Consider the following 17,203-nt stretch of genomic DNA (forward strand, 5'->3'; position numbering starts at 1 on the left):
AATGATCAATATTTTATCTCAATTTATAATAAGCATAATCAATGAAAACTGTTAGTATGTAATAAAACTGATTAAAACTGCAAGCTGTAAAAGTTTGACCAGAATTTGATTGAAGTACTTAGTCATTTGAACTAAATTTAAATCTTCAAAATAAAACCTGAAAAATTTGACTTTGTAAAAGTAATGGTTATATAGGCACTTAAGAAAAAAAATTTTACAATAATGAAAAATACCTTAAAAATTTTATGTGTACAAAGGCCTGGTTAATAAAACCCTGGGTAAAGTTTAAATTAATGAAAATAACTAAAAATGAATTTGTAATCTATTAGAAATGGTTTAACTGTACTTAATAGAGAATTGATAAAGGAATTAAATAGTCTTGAAGTTTTGTTCCAGAGTGTGTTTTGATACGATATCATCACAGGTGTAAGGTTAATTAAAATGCTTATATTCATAATTAAAACTTTTCAGAAAAAAATAGAGTTAAAACATCCTTTATTTCAGAAGTCAACAATGAGTAGTTGAGTTAGGACAAGGGTAATTTTATAATTAAACTCTGTATTGTGATCAGAGGTCCAGAACCATTATCTCAATTATGAAAATTAAGAAGGCATTGAATTTTTATAGCACACAAAAAATTGAGTTTTAGAGTTCAATGCAAATTTGTATGAAAAATAACTTATGATTACAACTCTTACTTTATTGAAATACACATAACAAAGAGAATGAAGTTCCTTCCCTACTTATAAAGACAGTTCTGCACTGTTTCCAAACCTAACGGTATTTCTTACACATCCTGCCACGAAAGTACATGTAGAGGCCACCTTTTTTCTTAAATAAGTCTACAGTATCTCACAGTGTGAACTGTTTATTTTGGCAAAATTTAATCACTTGCTATTTTCTGAAAAAATAATCAGAAACAGAAGGGATCAGGAGGGTAACTGTTCAAGAACAATGGGATAATGATTTTTGAGCCCCTTCATAATAGCACTGAGGGAATCTACCATTGCACAACAGTTATATCGATATACAGGCCTGAGTAGTTTTCTTAAAGAGTGCTAATATCAAGCAGATAAAAGAATTTAAGAATTCACACATACCCATTGTCTAAATTCAAGTTAGTTTATAAAATTTCTATACGTGCATGTTTCTTCTATTCCCCATTCCTTCAGCATTAATTTAAAGCAAAGATTATTTTACTACATAATCATGATGTCATTACCACTCCTAACAACACTAATACTAATTCCTCGGTATGGTCCAGTGATTTTTAACCACTATGCCATTTGAATTTATAAAACATACAATACCTGATTATTTAGTCAGGGGCAGTGGCCTCTTTTCCCTCAGATTGTTAAAACAGTGACAACAGCCAACAGGACAATAGCCATTTGGAGTGAATTAATCAAAATTATACCTACTTCTTTGCCAGATCACGAAAAGATACATATTTTGGTGTGCTACAGAATTTTAATTAGCTTACGTGTACCATGAGATGAAAAAGGTTGAAATCTTTGGTACAATCTAACAATCAGATTTCCGTGATCGTCTCTAAAGCATCTTTTGCATTTAGATAGTTTGAACCAGGATCCAGGCAAGGTCCACACATTACACTTGACATCTGTTTTCTTGAGGCAGAGCAGTCTTCTCTCTGTCCTCTTTTATTTTTAGCAACACTGACTTGCTGAAGAAGTTATCTGGAATAATGCCCCACATTTTGGAATTACCTGTGTGTTCCGTGTGTTACTTAACATTTTGTATCTGATTAGATTCATTCTTAACATTTGGGGAGGATACTTCAGAAGTACCGGATATTTCTGAATTGTCATATTGTATCACATCAGGAGACACATGGTATCTTGTTCACATTTAGTGATCGCTGGGTTCAGATGATGACAGCATGATCCTTCCTCTTCCTATTTAAAATTTCCCATCAGTCTTTGTGACTATCAGAGGGAGATGTTGCTACTGACATCTAGAGAGTAAAAGTCAGGGACACTGCCTCACATCCTACAGTGCACAAGACAGCCCCCACCACCACCACCCCGAGAAGAATTTACCTGACGTTTTTATGTCATTAGAGCTAAGTCTAACAATCTTGTTCTAAATTAATTGTTTTATTTATTGAGATTGTGGCCTAAATCTCTTCTTTCATTAGGTGATGATTTTAAACTTCTGTTAATGTAAAGAAGAATTTTCTCGTTAACTAGGGCTATTTGTTTAACCTGAAACACAGTTTTTACAGAAAATGCAGATAGATGCTTACCGTTTAAGTACTAATTTTTAGAGTAAGAAGCTGGTACCTGCTTATTCCCAGTGATTCAGTAAGGTCTTCTGTAGGTGAGCAGAGCAGAAACTCATGAGGTTTGACCTACTTAATGTGTTTCATTTATTTCCTTCATTACTATTTTAAAGTTATTTTTCACTTATAGTTTGCATTCTGTATTACTTTGTATTAGTTTCAGGTCATTTGTTGTTTTTTGATGCTTAAAATGTTCTCTTTCATGTAGCCTGACAAATTCCTCTTCGACTTTAATCATTTTCTAGGTTTCTGACACTAAAATGTACCAGGCTCACCTTCTATATTTTCTGCCCCCTCCCTGAAAACCAGACTTTTCTCCAAGAGATATGTGTGGGTTAAAATTACATAATTAAATGTATCTTGAAAATTAATGGCATTTCAGTAGATAACTGTGGCTATTTTATAGTTCAGCATATTTTATCACTAATCTTATTTTGATTGACCCCAGTGGTCTTCAGTTGCCACTTGAAAAGACTCATTTTCTTTTACGTTGTTTATAGTTTATCTCACTTTTTTTTTTTTTAAAGACCTTGAAGTTATAGCTGGTATCCCAGCTGAAGTACCACACATCAGAGAAAATGCAATAAAAGAAGGGCGCCATCTGTGTTTCCAGTTAGGAAGCCCATCAGGAACAGCCATTTCGACTCTCAGTTACCTGAACAGGACGAATCAGCTCGCTGTCGGTTTTTCTGATGGCTACCTGGCCCTCTGGAACATGAAAACTATGAAGAGGGAGTATGTACAGCTTTTTCCTGGGATGAAATTTTTGGCGGTTTCTGATATAACTTGTACTCTATAAATATTTAAAAATTAGCCTAAGGAGAACAAGGTAGGATAGATTAATGATTGAAAGAGTGAATAATTTTCATTGTATTAAATTATGACTTGATATAAAGGAATGGCGTTGATGTTTTTAGTGTATATTTAAAAGGTATGTCATTTGTTGTGTTCAGTTTGCTAGTTAAGCATGACTCTGAAGATGAACTGTGTATTTGTAGAGTGTGAGTTCTTTCACAAGTACTTTTTTTCATGACTATATGTATAAATACGTATGAAGTGGTAGTTTGCAGTTGACAAAAACAAAGGCTTTTTAAAAAACTGGAGCTCTAAAGTACTGCTTAAAAATTTTTATGCTGTGAAAAACCCCAAATACAATTATACTGATACTTTTCATTAATGTTTGTGGTGTTAAAATTACTGGGGAACTAACCCATTAATGAGGGAGGTAGCAAATAGGCAGTAATAGGTTTTTAATTTAATCATTAATAGTTAAATAAATGCCTATTTGTATCTTGTCAACTTAATATTCATTTTTATCAAGGTGTGTTAGACTGCCATCTTGAGTAATTTATCTTGCTGATCAGTCAACAAAATAGGCACCCTTGGAACTTTCTGCTCTTAGTCAGTCTTGCCAACAAATTGGTACCTACTTGCCAATTTTGAAATAAAGAAAAGAAAGGTGGAAAATAAGAGTATTCCCTCATTCCCTCATCTCAAAGAGGCCCATTTCTTACCTTTAGGTTCTTTGATAATATTAGAGTATTACAAGCCCCTTAGGTAAACACAGACTGTCTTTGTACTTCCTCAAAGTCCAAGTCTGCTACACGGTAGCAGTGAAGTGCCAATGCTGTTTACTCTGTAGCAGCTCCCGGTGGAAAGTTCATCTCAGCTCTCTTTGCTGATACCTTTTTACCAGCCCTTGTCCTTGAGTTGCTCCTGAGAGAGTACCTGGGGAATCGGGCTTCTGCAGTGTCTTCTGTAGCACTGTCATTTCTTGGCTAATTATGCTTTTTAAGGTGTTTTGGGGGACTATTTGGATTCTAACTCATTTTGTTGTAGTAATGAGGAGACTGACTGTCACACCCACACAGCTAAAATGGAGAGCTGTAGCGCTGTTTCACCCTGTATAGGGTACGTCTTAGTGTGCAGCAGTACATAGTGGCACTCACTGATACATGCTGGAAGGACTGGTTCACAGCGCGTAGGTGAACGAGCCTTGTAATTTTGATCCTTCCAGTTCTTCCTGAGGGATGGATGCCATGCCCGTTGTCTTGTCTTGTCCCCCTGTGTGTTTTTAAAGATAAGATGCTCACATGAACAGTAGTAGCTCTAGTGCAAAATCTTACATTGAGACACCTTTTTTCCACATAGCTATAATTCAAAAGCATGTACTAATTTTTGTGCCTTTTCTAGATACTACACACAATTGGAAGGTGGAAGGGTTCCTATATATGCTGTTACTTTTCAAGAACCTGAGAATGATCCTCGTAACTGCTGTTACTTGTGGGCTGTTCAGTCTACACAAGATAGGTAAGTGTGATACCGGTGGTTTTAAAAAATACTTATCAGAATGGAGCAGCAGTTAATTACTTTTGGAAATTTTGTACTTTGTACTGTGTTGTCTCTTTTTAGTGAAAGCAACATAATTCCATGAATTAGGGAATGGTAGTTGAAGTGATTTGAAAAGTTAAATGATTATTTCTGTGTGTTTGAGTAATACTTAGACATCAGTGAGAGGAAGTTGGGTTTGCGTGACTTGTTTTCAGTGTTATTTCCAAGAGTAAGCCAATTCAGATGAGCAAGCAACCTCTTATTACTTTGAGCAATTTTTATTGGTGTAGTGTGTTCTCTTGTAAGAACATTTTTCTCTCTTTTTTAAAAAAATTTTTAAACTTATTTATCTTTAGAGGGAAAGGGAAGGAGAGAGGGAGAGAAACATCAGTGTATGGTTGCCTCTCATGTGTCCCCTGCTGGGAACTGGCCTGCAACCCAGGCATGTGCCCTGACTGGGAATTGAACCTCGATCTTTGGGTTCGCAGGCCACGGCAGCCAGGGCACATTTTTCTCTTTTACTATCTCATTTCTTTTTTTTTCTCTTCATTTTACACACCTCATTATTTATCCCTAATGTTCATAGTCCTTCTACCTGCCTTTGCAGTATATTTTTAGGATTAATTTGGTGAATTCTTCTGTCATAAGCTCTGGTTTTGTCTAACTACAGCTAGAGATGAATCTTTCTTTTCAATTTAATTTCCAGTGGCTAAGCTTGTTCCAGTGCTGGATCAGTATAAGTATTGATTTTCTTTTATTTCTCTTATTTAGTTCTTTTTTGGTGAAAATGAAATTAAAATTTGTGGTATAAATGCCATGGTCTTGACCACTCACTGCTTCCGGTACTTTCTCTTCCCAAGTCCCATTAGATTTTATGTACTTGAGTTGGGGACAATACTGGTTTCTGTGTTAGATGTCTCCACTTTTGGGGTCTTGTCTACCTTGCACTGTAGTAAGTGAATGAATGAAGAAATGACTTGCCCCTTCTGAAGTCTGTCAATTCTGGAGAAAAGCTGAACATCACAGAGACAGACGCCTCTCGCTGGGTCGGGTCCGTGCTCCGTCACCTGAGTATGGTGTGGGGCAGCAGCACTGAGGACTGGGCCTGGTGACGGCTGGGCCTGGTGGGGGGGTGAGGGCCCTTGAAACGACTCTGTGGGCCGCTTACTTTCACTGCTGTTTCTTCTGATGATGGTTTCAAAAATGTATTCTTTCTGTGGGTTTTTTTTTTTTTACTTTTTCTAAATTCCCACACTAAAGTTTAGAGAGCTTTCGTCTTAAAATTGGAAGTGATGCTCACTCTGTTCTTACAACTACAAAACTATCTGAACTCTCTGCTTCTGACTTTTTTTTTTCTAAAATCCTTGTGAATTATATGCATTTCCCTTAGTCCTTTCATTCTAAGCACAAAGGAAACAGTTTAAAATACAGGCAGAATAATGTTGTTGTTTTTTTAACTGATCCTCTTATTTTTTTTCATTATCCAAAACATTGAATAATTAACAAATGAGAGTAATTCTCTAATGATTTTTAGACCACTTTCTAATACCCTAAATATTCTTTTACTAAGACAGGTTTAATTTACTTTGTAATTGAGATTTTATATTCCTAAATAATTGTTGTTGCAGTCATCAGTATTATTGATGAGATTTTTTTTGGGGGGGTGGTATTTTTGTGGACTTTTAGTCGATGATTAGGGCCCTCAAATTAGTAGGTCATGCACCTCTCTGAGAATCTGATGATTGCTTATATATGTTGGTATATGTTTCCACATAAAATTTAAAGCACGGCTCCTTACCTTTGGTCCACAGGTAGACATAGGGCAGTCTGTGAGCTCCAGTGAATTGTACACAAGGTTATTTACCTTTTTTGTATATGTATATAAACAGTACATGTGTATACATCAGGAATACTGCTCTAAATTGTTCATAATCTCTTATGTTAGAGTATGTAATGTGACAGAGTCTCTTCCATATCTCCCTCATCATTGAATTTCTTAGCACCTTGTTGTTATTTTTTATCCCCCCTCCAGCATCTTACTATATTGTTATTAATAATACATGGACAAGACCTGGCTGGTGTAGCTCAGTGGATTAAGCGCAGGCCTGTGAAGCGAAGGGTCGACGGTTCGATTCCCAGTCAGGGCACATGCCTGGGTTGCAGGCCAGGTCCCCAGCAGGGGACACATGAGAGGCAACCACACGTTGATGTTCCTCTCCCACTCTTTCTCCTTCCCTTCTCTCTAAAAGTAAATAAATAAAATACTAAAAAAGAATAATACGTGGACAAAAATAATATAAATTTAGATTATAAGTTCAAGTCAGAAAGACTAAATCAGATGTGGTCTTTTTCTCCTTTCACATCAGAGCTATTGTATGACAAATAAAGGGGGAAATCTCACTGTAAAGTGACTATAGCACTACAGAATTAACATGGGCGTCTGTCTGCCGCAGTGCTGATCAGTTACAATTAAAGCCACATTTAGTTTTGTAATAACTGACACGTGAATGAAAAACTGACTTGTGTTCTCTCTAATGTTGGTTGTATGCAGTATATCCTGTTTAATCTTTGGTCTTTTAGAGGCTGTCTTTGCATCATGATTTATTTATTTATTGGACAAAATCATCGAGCATTTATTATATGCTAATAATCGTTCTAGAGAATGTAGACAAATTTCTGTTCTAGATCTTATATTTCAGTGAGGAAGACAGACAGTAAACGTATTAGTCAGTATATTTAATATAGTTTCAGAGAGTGACACAGAAAAATAAAGCTGGGAAAGGAGACACAGTGGGGTGGAGTAGGGAACTGATAGTGCAGTTGGGAGATTTGAACGGAGCCGATGAGCGGGAGGAAGGAGAGCCCTGTGAAGACCTGGGGTAGAGAATCCGAAGGTCTTAGTAAAATGTCTCAGGGGACAGGCAGGGTCAGTTAGGGTGGGGCACAGAGCAGTCACAGGTGAAGCTAGAGTAGGAGAACTAGTTTTACTATCCGGGGCTGCGTAGGCAGCAGTGTTTCAATTTGGTCTTGTTGCCCTACACCAGTGAAGTCCATTTCTGGTGGTAGGGCCTAAACATCTGTGTTTTTTCAAGGGTCCTCTGGTGATCAAATAGTAAGCAATCAAGATTGACAACCACTGGCCTCAGAATGAGAGTAGCTAGAGAAAAAAATAGAGCTGGGAAGTGAGCCTTGCAGACCTTCCGTACTTGGAAATAGCGACTGAGAACAAGAGGGCAGAGTAACCAGCACAGGACTAAACATAGTGTAGTGTGAGGAACATGAGGCCAGCACGGTGTCCTGGAAGCCAAGAAGAAGAAATGTTTTAAGAAAGATCTTGCCCTGACTGGTGTGGCTCAGTTGGGCAATGTCCTGCAAAGTGAAGGGTCACTGGTTCAATTCCTGGTCAGGGCACATGCCTGGGTTGCAGGCCTGGTCCCCAGTTAGGGGTGTATGTGACAGGCATTAATTGATGTTTCTCTTCCTCTCTTTCTCCTTCCCTTCCCCTTGCTCTAAAAATAAAATAAAATAAATAAAATCTTTAAAAAAAAAGATCAGCTAATAAGAATAAGAATTTAAATTCAGACAGTGTGGCTTTGAAATCTGTGCTCTTAATACCTACTGCATTCTGTACTTGAGTAGTGCAGGATCGATTTGGTATATTGCTTTATGTTCTTATTGTATCATTATCATCCTCATGGCAAAAGGGCAGCATCTTTATTTTATGTAGCAGCCTTAACAATACGGAGGATGAGACCAGAAAGAAAGCGTAGAGGACATGGAACAAAGCCAAACATCTTAAGGAAGGTTTCTGTAGTTGCCATTGGATGATTATGTTTACATGCTATTGGCTAGAACTTGAGCCTGCCGTACATAGCTGCAAAGGAAGCTGGGTGATGTAGTATATTGTAGGCAGCTGTATGCCTGACTAAAGCACAGCTGTTGAAGAAGGGGAGGAGGAGTACTGGGCAAGCGGTCTCTGATATGTAAAGTGTCACCTAAAGTATACAGACACTATCGGCTTAACTTAGTTAGAATAAAAAAATTAACAGTCAGTACTTATTTCAAAGGACAGCATTTTATGAAAACAACCAAATAAAACTGAATTCTTCACAGTGACCTTAGTTCTATTACATGCTCTCAATGTCGTATGCAAACTAAATTGGTTTGGACAGCAATAGATGTTTAATATAATTAATATGGTAGTATTTCTTAGGAGAAAGGCTAATCTTTTTTTCTTTCAGTGAAGGGGATGTGCTGAGTTTTCATCTGCTTCAGCTGGCCTTTGGTGATAGAAAGTGTTTGGCATCAGGACAAATCTTATATGAGGTAAATGGTAACGGTAATACAGCTTCATATTACCATTTTAGTCATTGTTTACCTGGCTTAAGTCTTTGTGTTAAGATGCTGAACAGTTATTCTTACATTCAAGTTAGTAAAATATTCATAATATAATGGAAAACATATTTGATTAGGGATTCGGAGATCAGCTGTTTTACAGAGGTAGCACTATTAGCACTACAGGTATCATTTGCTTCTCAAGTGAGCAAATTTGACAAAAATGAAGCTTATGGCCCAAATGGTACCAGGAGAAATAACCCCACTTTGCTGCTCTAATGTACCAAGTGGTGAACCATGAGGTAACTTTATAAACAGTTTTGTCAATGACAGTTAATTGTAAAAGGATAAATGCATCTAGCCTTTCACATGACTGTTTTTCTGGCTGAATTTTTGAGATAGTGGGGCGCTGCTAATAGCCACATTGGTCCACCCTCTCATGTCATTCTCTAGAACAGGTTTTCTTAACCTAGTGCTTGAGGGCTTAGGGACAGGAGTCTATGAGTCCCTGAATTATATGTGGCATTTTTATGATTGTGCATTTTGGGGGGGAAGTTTCCTGTCTTCTATCAGATTCTTACAGGGATTGATGAGCAAAAAACCCCCCCAAACTACGAGCTAATCCCGAGCAAGAATGTCAGTGAAAACACAGGAGTGGGTTGCTAGCCTCCAGTGTGTGCATCCAATTCCAGTGGTTAGTCCAGTTTATGTGCCACCCAGAAGTGCGTGAGTTTCCTGTGTTTGCTGACAGCTTTAGAAGATTTATTGGTATTTCTGAGAGACTAAAGCTAGCCTTTTATTTAATAAGTGGTTTATGCTCTATAAATTTTAGAGCCCCTGTAAATGATATGTTCTCTTCAAGATTTGTTTTCTTTGTATTGTGTGAGAAATCTTTAAACTTAGAGGATATTTAATTTTAGAATGACTTTTTGCTTAGAATTCTGTTCGGGTACAGATTTCTGTGCATTTTTTCCAGGGGTTAGAGTACTGCGAAGAAAGGTACACACTGGACCTCACAGGTGGCATGTTCCCTCTGCGGGGACAGACCAGCAATACCAAACTGTTGGGATGCCAGAGTATAGAGAAGTTCCGGTCCCATGGTGACAGAGAGGAAGGGATGAGTGAAGGTAAGATTAGTTCAGAGTACTCCTGTATGCCATGTGAATGCTTGATTTAAGATTTGTCTTGATTTAGCCCTGATGGGTGTGTGGTTCAGTGGGTTGAGTGGTGGCCTGCAGATCAAAAGGTTGCTGGTTTGATCCCCAGTCAGGGCACATGCCAGGGTTGTGGGCCAGGTGCCCAGTAAGGGGTGTGGGAGAGATAACCAATCGATGTTTCCCTCCATTCCCCTCTCAAACAAATAAAATCTTTGAAGTTCCAGCCAAGATAGAGGCGTAGGTAGGTATACTTCACCTCACACAACCAAAAGAAGGAAACAACCAATTTAAAAATAAAAAACAAGCAGCACTGCCAGAAAATTGAACTGTATGGAAGTCTGACAACCAAGAAGTTAAGAAGGAACCTTCATCCAGACTGGTGGGAGGGGCACAGACGGGCAGGCGGGGTGCAGAGGCTGTGCCCCTCGGAGCTGGGTGGCAAACCGAGCAGCCCCACATCCACGTGGGAATAAACCGGGAGGAACAGTGGAGAGTGAGACACACTGCAACTCGGGGCTGGAATGTCGGCAGAATAAAGCCTCAGCATCTGGCTGTAAACACGTGGGGAGCTGTGGTGGCAGGAGAAACTGCCGCTGTCTTGAAAGCAGAGCAAAAGCCACACCAGTGCACTGTTCCCTGTCTGACCCCTCCCCTCAGACAGTGCCTCAAGGCAGCAACGTGGGTTGCACCGCCCTGGCAGATACCTGAGGATCTGCCCCTTTCAACATAACAGGTGCACTGAGACAAAAAAATATGGCTCAAATGAAAGAAGAGATGAAAACTCCAGAAAAAGAATTAAGCAACGAGAAGATAACCAACCTATCAGTTTAAAACATCGATAATCTGGATGCTCACAAAAAATTGATTGAGTTCAGCTTCAAAATACAAGAAGTGAAGGCTACACAAATTGAAATAAAGCAGAATATACAGGGAACCAACAGTGAAGGGAAGGAAATTGGGCCTCAATCAATGATTTGGAACAAAAGGAAGAAAAAAAATTCAGCCAGAATAGAATGAAGAAACATTTTTTTAAAAGCAGAGGAGAGGCCTAGAAACCTCCGGGACAACTTTTAAATGTACTGACATCCGAATCATAGGGGTGCCAGAAGAGGAAGAGCAAGAAATTGAAAACTTGAAAAATAATGGAAGAAAACTTACCAATCTGGTGAAGAAATAGACATACAAGTCCAAGAAGCTCAGAGTCCCAAAGAAGTTGGACCCAAAGAGGAACACACCAAGACATAAGAAAATTGCCAAAGATTAAAGATAAGGAGAGAATCTTAAAAGCAGCAGAACAGAAGAGAGTTGCCTACAAAGGAGTTCCCATAAGATTATCAGCTGATGTCTCCAAAGAAACCATGCATGCAAGAAGGGGCTGGCAAGCCCTGTCTGGTGTGGCTCAGTGGACCGAGTGCCATCCTGGGAACCAAAGGGTTGCTGGTTCTATTCCCATTCAGGGCACATGCCTGGGTTGCAGGCCAGGTCTCGTGTGGGGGGCATGTGAGAGCCACACATTGGTGCTTCTCTCCCTCTCTTTTTCCCTCCCTCCATCTCGCTCTCAAAATAAATAAATAAAAACCTTTAAAAAAAGAAGGAAGGGGCTGTCAAGAAGGATTCAAAGTCATGAAAGGCAAGGACCTACATCCAAGATTACCCAGCAAAACTATCATTTAGAATGGAAGGGCAGATACAGTGCTTCCCAGATGAGGTAAAGTTAAAGAAGTTCATCATTACCTGCCCTTTATTATATGAAATGTTAAAGAGACTTACTTTAGAAAAAGAAGATCAAAACTAGGAACAGTAATATGACAAACCCAATGACTATCAACAACGGAACCTAAAAACAAACTCAGCAAACAACTAGAATGGAACAGAAGAATCACAGAAATGGTGATCAGGTGGAGGGCTATCAATGGGGAGGAGGTAGATGGGGGAAAAGGTACAGGGAATAAGAAGCATAGTTGATAGGTACAAAATAGGGGGAGGTTAAGAACAGTAAAGGAAATAGAGAAGCTAAAGAACTTGTATGTACAGCAAATAAACATGAATTATTGTATGAACAGCAAAGTAAACATGAATAAGTGGGGAAATACTGGGGGGAATGGGGATAGAGGAGAGAAAAAGAATGGGACAACTATACTAGCATAATCAATAAAATATACTTTGATTTTGGAAATTTAATTAAAATCTTGATTTAAAATTTATGATACATACTGGTTTCTAGAGTTTACATTCCTGGTAGTTAAAAAATTGGTATAATCAATTTATCCAGGGCTACATGAGGTACTGGGTATTTATTCTCCACGTAGCTATATAGAACTCATGAATTGAACACTTGAAGGAAATGAGGGATTCTTGTATTTTAATCTAACACAAAACAAAAATGGTCTCTAGTTTTGACAACTGTGAATAATCTCTGAATAGTCTATGAATAATGTTTCTTTTTTTGAGACATGACAAACATGCCTTGGTTGTCTCTCATTTTTTTCTGTTTTTAATGTTTTTTAAGATTTTATTTATTTTTAGAGGGAGGGAGAAAGAAAGGGAGAGAAATATCAGTGTGCGAGAGAAATATTGATCAGTTGCCTCTTGCACACCCCCGAACCAGGGACCTGGCCCACAACCCAGGCATGTACCTTAATCAGGAATCAATTCAGTGACCTTCCAGTTTGCCAGCCAGGGCTTCTCTGTTTTCTTTAATATGATTCCATCTTCCTGGTAAACATTCTGACATAGTAAAAATTGCATAGACTTTAGAATCTTACATGGATTCAAACCCCAGATCTGTCACTAGTTGTAACCTTGACAGACTTGATCATTTCTCAGCCTACATGTCTCTGTCTGCGAGTGGAATGATCAAGCTACAACCTTTTGCTCTAAGGGTGGGTGTTAGGGTTAAATGTGCTGATGTGGTAGGTTCATTCAGTTCTGAAATGCTCACCAGAACCATGCTTTGGTTCTGGTTGGGATTTATTTTCATGGGTAGCTCATTCGCCCAGGAGTTGTCTCTGTTTTCGGCCCACATCTCTGTTAGTGATCCAGTTTTCACATCCAACCAACCTTGTCAAAACCAGAACTCATCAAACTCTCCGACTACCCACTTGTGTCTTTTCTGTATTTCCCATCAGTTGGGTCTCATGTTTTTACTTTCCTTTTTCCTTCTATTGATGTCTCTCATGTTCCTGTCTTTTCATTCCATGGTCACCACCCAGGTACTTGTCTTTTTTACTCCTTTACCATATGGCTCGCTCAGTCCTTCTCAGCCCCAATTCCTCTAAAGAATTAAGCTCTGAGGTCTAAAGGCATTCATTTTAGGTGTTGATATTCTGGTACTAGCTGTGTGCCACTTTGGGAGATTATTCATTCAAATCATTTTCTTTCTACCTCTAAACCTCAGAGCTGACAAGATGTTAACCAAAATGAGCCAGAATAGAACTTTTTGGAGGGGTAGTTTTTGATAAGGTGTTTTGAAATATAAAAAAATCAAGATACAAGTGAATGAATCTCTGTTTACAAAGCACGTGACAAAAATGTGTTTTCACAAATTAAATAATTTATGTACAAGTCTTGTTATAAATATTATTTGGGGTTTTTACTTTGAGTTTATTCTATCATTTAATACTAGCTTTTTCTTTTAGCACTGTCTCCTGAGACAAGTGTATCAGTCTTTACTTGGCAAGTGAATATATATGGACAAGGAAAGCCTTCTATATATTTGGGGATTTTTGACATAAATCGTTGGTATCATGCCCAAATGCCAGATTCATTAAGGTATGACTCTCTTTTTTTATTCGATATTTGTATCTGTAGCAGTTTAGTGAGTTAATAATTTTGTAAAATTTTCTTTTAGATCAGGAGAATATCTACATAATTGCTCTTACTTTGCTTTGTGGTCCTTGGACTCTGTTGTAAGTAGTACTTCTCCACATTACATCTTGGATATATTGGTACAGGAGAGAAGTTTAAGTCGAGGAGTCTGTCCTTCATATTCACCTCCAGAACAGTTTTTTAACCCAAGTTCGTATAATTTTGGTATGTATTACCCTAACCTTTTGAAAAAAATAGCATATAAATATGTATGTGTGTATTTATGTGAAATATATGTGTATATGTATATAGTATTATCCATCTCATTGTCAGCTAATATATGGATAACTTAGGAAATTAATTTGATAACATATACATGAGAAATGTCGTACATGTTTTATAAAGAAATTACTGTTTTGAATTTGCTAGAAAAGATAAAGTATTTCATATTTAGTGCATTTGTGGTAAGGTTTAGTTTCTTGTTCGGCTAGAAATACTTGTAAAAATATTTTAAAATTTATTGTAATAATTTGATACTTTGGCTAGGAATCTGTTAAGATAAATTCTGTTGTATCATTGCCATCTCAAATATAATATTAAAGTGGGTTTTTAAAAATCTTTTTTCTAGATGCCACTTGTTTGTTAAACTCTGGAGTTATTCATATAACTTGCACTGGCTTTCAGAAGGAGGTAGGTAACAGCGCGGAAGTGTCTCCTACTGAACTCAGGTCACCGCACGGGTTTAACTTGATGGCAGCTTCCACTAGGCTGGTGAGGGTTCCTGGGGTGTCTAGCAACTCCCTGTGGGTGTTAGCTACTGGAACCCAGGGAAAAGAGCAACGTAGGTCATTGCCACACCACATCCCTTTTTCTCCTCCCTCTCAATTCTCCTCAAAAGCTTACTAATAAATAAAGCCATGCAAAGAAGGTGCCTCGCACAGTGACAGTGCCCGGCACAGTGGTTGTTGATGATGTGTTGAAAAATACTTCCCCAGGAAAATATCAAATGTAAGACCTTTTAATTAATAATCAGCTAGATGTGGATGCATGCCATATTTATATATCATATCAGATCTCTTCTATATTATGCCAAGGGTTTTGTGTGTGTGTGTGTGTGTGTGTTTAGTTCACTGAGGTTTGTCACCAAGTCTGTCAGCTTTAGAGAAGGTAACGGGATTACCTTTCATAAAAACACAAGGTATGGGAAGTATCCTTAACGGTTTTATTTATAATTAGGAACCATTGATTTAGCTAAACAACCTATAAACTTTTCCTTGAAAGAAGTTATGGAAATGTAGTCTTCCACAATTTCCATTTTGGTGTTTAGTTTTATTCAAAATGTTAAGTATAAAATAGGGCAATGAGTTTATTCAGTATTCTTAAATTTGTTTACTTGATTGAGTATTGATATCTTACTGATCTGTTACAGACTTTAACTTTTTTAAAGAAATCAGGACCATTTATCAATGAAGTCATTTCTGATGGTTATAATCGATGTCTTGTGGCTGGCCTTCTCTCACCAAGACTTATTGATATTCAGCCTTCCAGTTTAAGTCAGGTGAGGTGATTTTTTAACTATGTGTTTTTGTGTATAATGTTACTGTCTCTCTTCAGGATTAAAATCTATTAGATAATTTCTGCAAAAGGAGATTAAGTAGAATAATGCTCAATCTACATGATCAGTAACTGAGGTCTTGGATTTGACTTAAAATTCGTACTCCCAGGATCCAGTTGGCCATAACTTGGCACCAGGTTCACTTAGCTATGTAGATATGATAGGAAAGCAAACATAGCATGCCTGCATCAGGCACGTCATAGGTAAAAGTCACTATAACAGCGCAGGGGCCCTTTTCCGGCCCCCAGAGAGATAGCATAGGTGCAGGAGAACAGAACCACTTGAGTAGCAACCATGTTGACTTAGGTGAAGCTCATGATCTCTAGCAACAAAGTATGGTCCCTGAATAGTCCCTGACATCAGCTTCACTGGAAACTTGTTAGGGTACATATTCGTGATTCCTGCCCTAGAGCTACTGAACCAGAAACTTCAGGAATAGAGCTCAGCAATCTATTTTAATAAAGCTTTTGATGTGATTCTGGCACAGTATTTCGATAACCACTGCTCTAAAGAAACAAGTGTCTTGTGAAAGCCTATTGGTGAAGATTCCAGTTTCCTGCAAAACAAGATAGTTATAGGACTTAGACTTAGTCATGCAAGCTAAAATCTTAACTTGCTAGTGGTCTTTAGTCCACTCCAGTTTTCCTAGACCCAGTACATTTTACCAATCAGGAGATGCCCAGTGATAGCTTGTAATACACATTTATTTTAACTAGTATTTGCTAGTAAAGTATGCTAGAAGAAAGTGACCCCAAGTCACTGCTTGGGCAGAAAGAGTTAAGTTTAAATAATTACAGGTAAGTAACATCATAAGTTGGTGGGGAAAGCCTTTTAAATATGTATTCAGTGTAAAGATTGGTGCTCATTGTTTACCACTTACAGCCAATATTTAATTTCTTTTTTGATCTCTCTCTCTTTTCCTTCTTTCCTCCTTCCTTCCTTTCTTTCTCCCTAATAATTAATTTCATGGAAATAAAAACCATCAGGAGATTTTAACTTTTGTTTTTTCTGGTATTTTCAAATGGCCTTAAAAAACAAAAACAAAACCCCTGGCCTAGGCTGTCACTCACACTACCTTAACTTTATCTTAACTGTTTTTTGTTCTTTGTGAAACTCCTTTAGGCAAATGTTTACTCTCCTGAGTTGATCTTCTACTTACCTTATCTTTATAGCTCTTTGTCTCTGTTGCCTCTGGTTCATTTTTCTGGGAGATTTTTTTTTATTATCATCTTCCCTTTTTTCCTATTTTTAAAATTTGAATCTGATTTTAAATTTCTTTGGTCATTATTCATAGTCATCTGTTCTTTTTTATGGATGAAATAATACTCTGTGTATGTTTAAGTTTTACTTAGTTCTCTGTATTATCTCTATTTTTTCTGGAGTCACTTTTTATTATTTTAGTCCTTGTGATGCTAATGGCTATCCTTAATGCTTAGTGGCCCTTAGTTGCTGTTTATATGTAGAGTGAGTCAGTGGCAGATTATGAACTGTTCAGTGTGGGGGAGTGCATCCCGAGGCGTTCCTTAGGATGATAGACTAGGCGTGTACCCTTCCGTGGGGAAATCCCAGGTGTTTTCTGGGGACATTCAGCTCTTCCAAATATCCCTGTTAGGCTGGCCTCCTCAGTTCCTTGTGCAGGGTGACAGAAGGGACTGG

At 37.9% G+C, this 17,203-nt stretch overlaps 1 protein-coding gene across 1 annotated transcript in view; it reads left to right on the plus strand.

Moving 5' to 3' along the window:
* Positions 1–17,203, plus strand: part of AHCTF1 (AT-hook containing transcription factor 1) — a 68,028-nt gene that overhangs the window by 17,489 nt on the left and 33,336 nt on the right. The window contains exons 5-12 of the mRNA XM_037138821.2: positions 2,830–3,037; positions 4,496–4,612; positions 8,875–8,959; positions 9,945–10,095; positions 13,764–13,896; positions 13,976–14,157; positions 14,561–14,622; positions 15,362–15,490. Coding sequence (XP_036994716.2) covers positions 2,830–3,037; positions 4,496–4,612; positions 8,875–8,959; positions 9,945–10,095; positions 13,764–13,896; positions 13,976–14,157; positions 14,561–14,622; positions 15,362–15,490 — 1,067 coding nt within the window. The remainder of the gene's footprint in view (positions 1–2,829; positions 3,038–4,495; positions 4,613–8,874; positions 8,960–9,944; positions 10,096–13,763; positions 13,897–13,975; positions 14,158–14,560; positions 14,623–15,361; positions 15,491–17,203) is intronic.

This window comes from Artibeus jamaicensis, unplaced genomic scaffold, assembly GCF_021234435.1.
Source record: "Artibeus jamaicensis isolate MK-2021 breed Jamaican fruit bat unplaced genomic scaffold, CSHL_Jam_final scaffold_754, whole genome shotgun sequence".
NCBI lineage: Eukaryota > Metazoa > Chordata > Mammalia > Chiroptera > Phyllostomidae > Artibeus > Artibeus jamaicensis.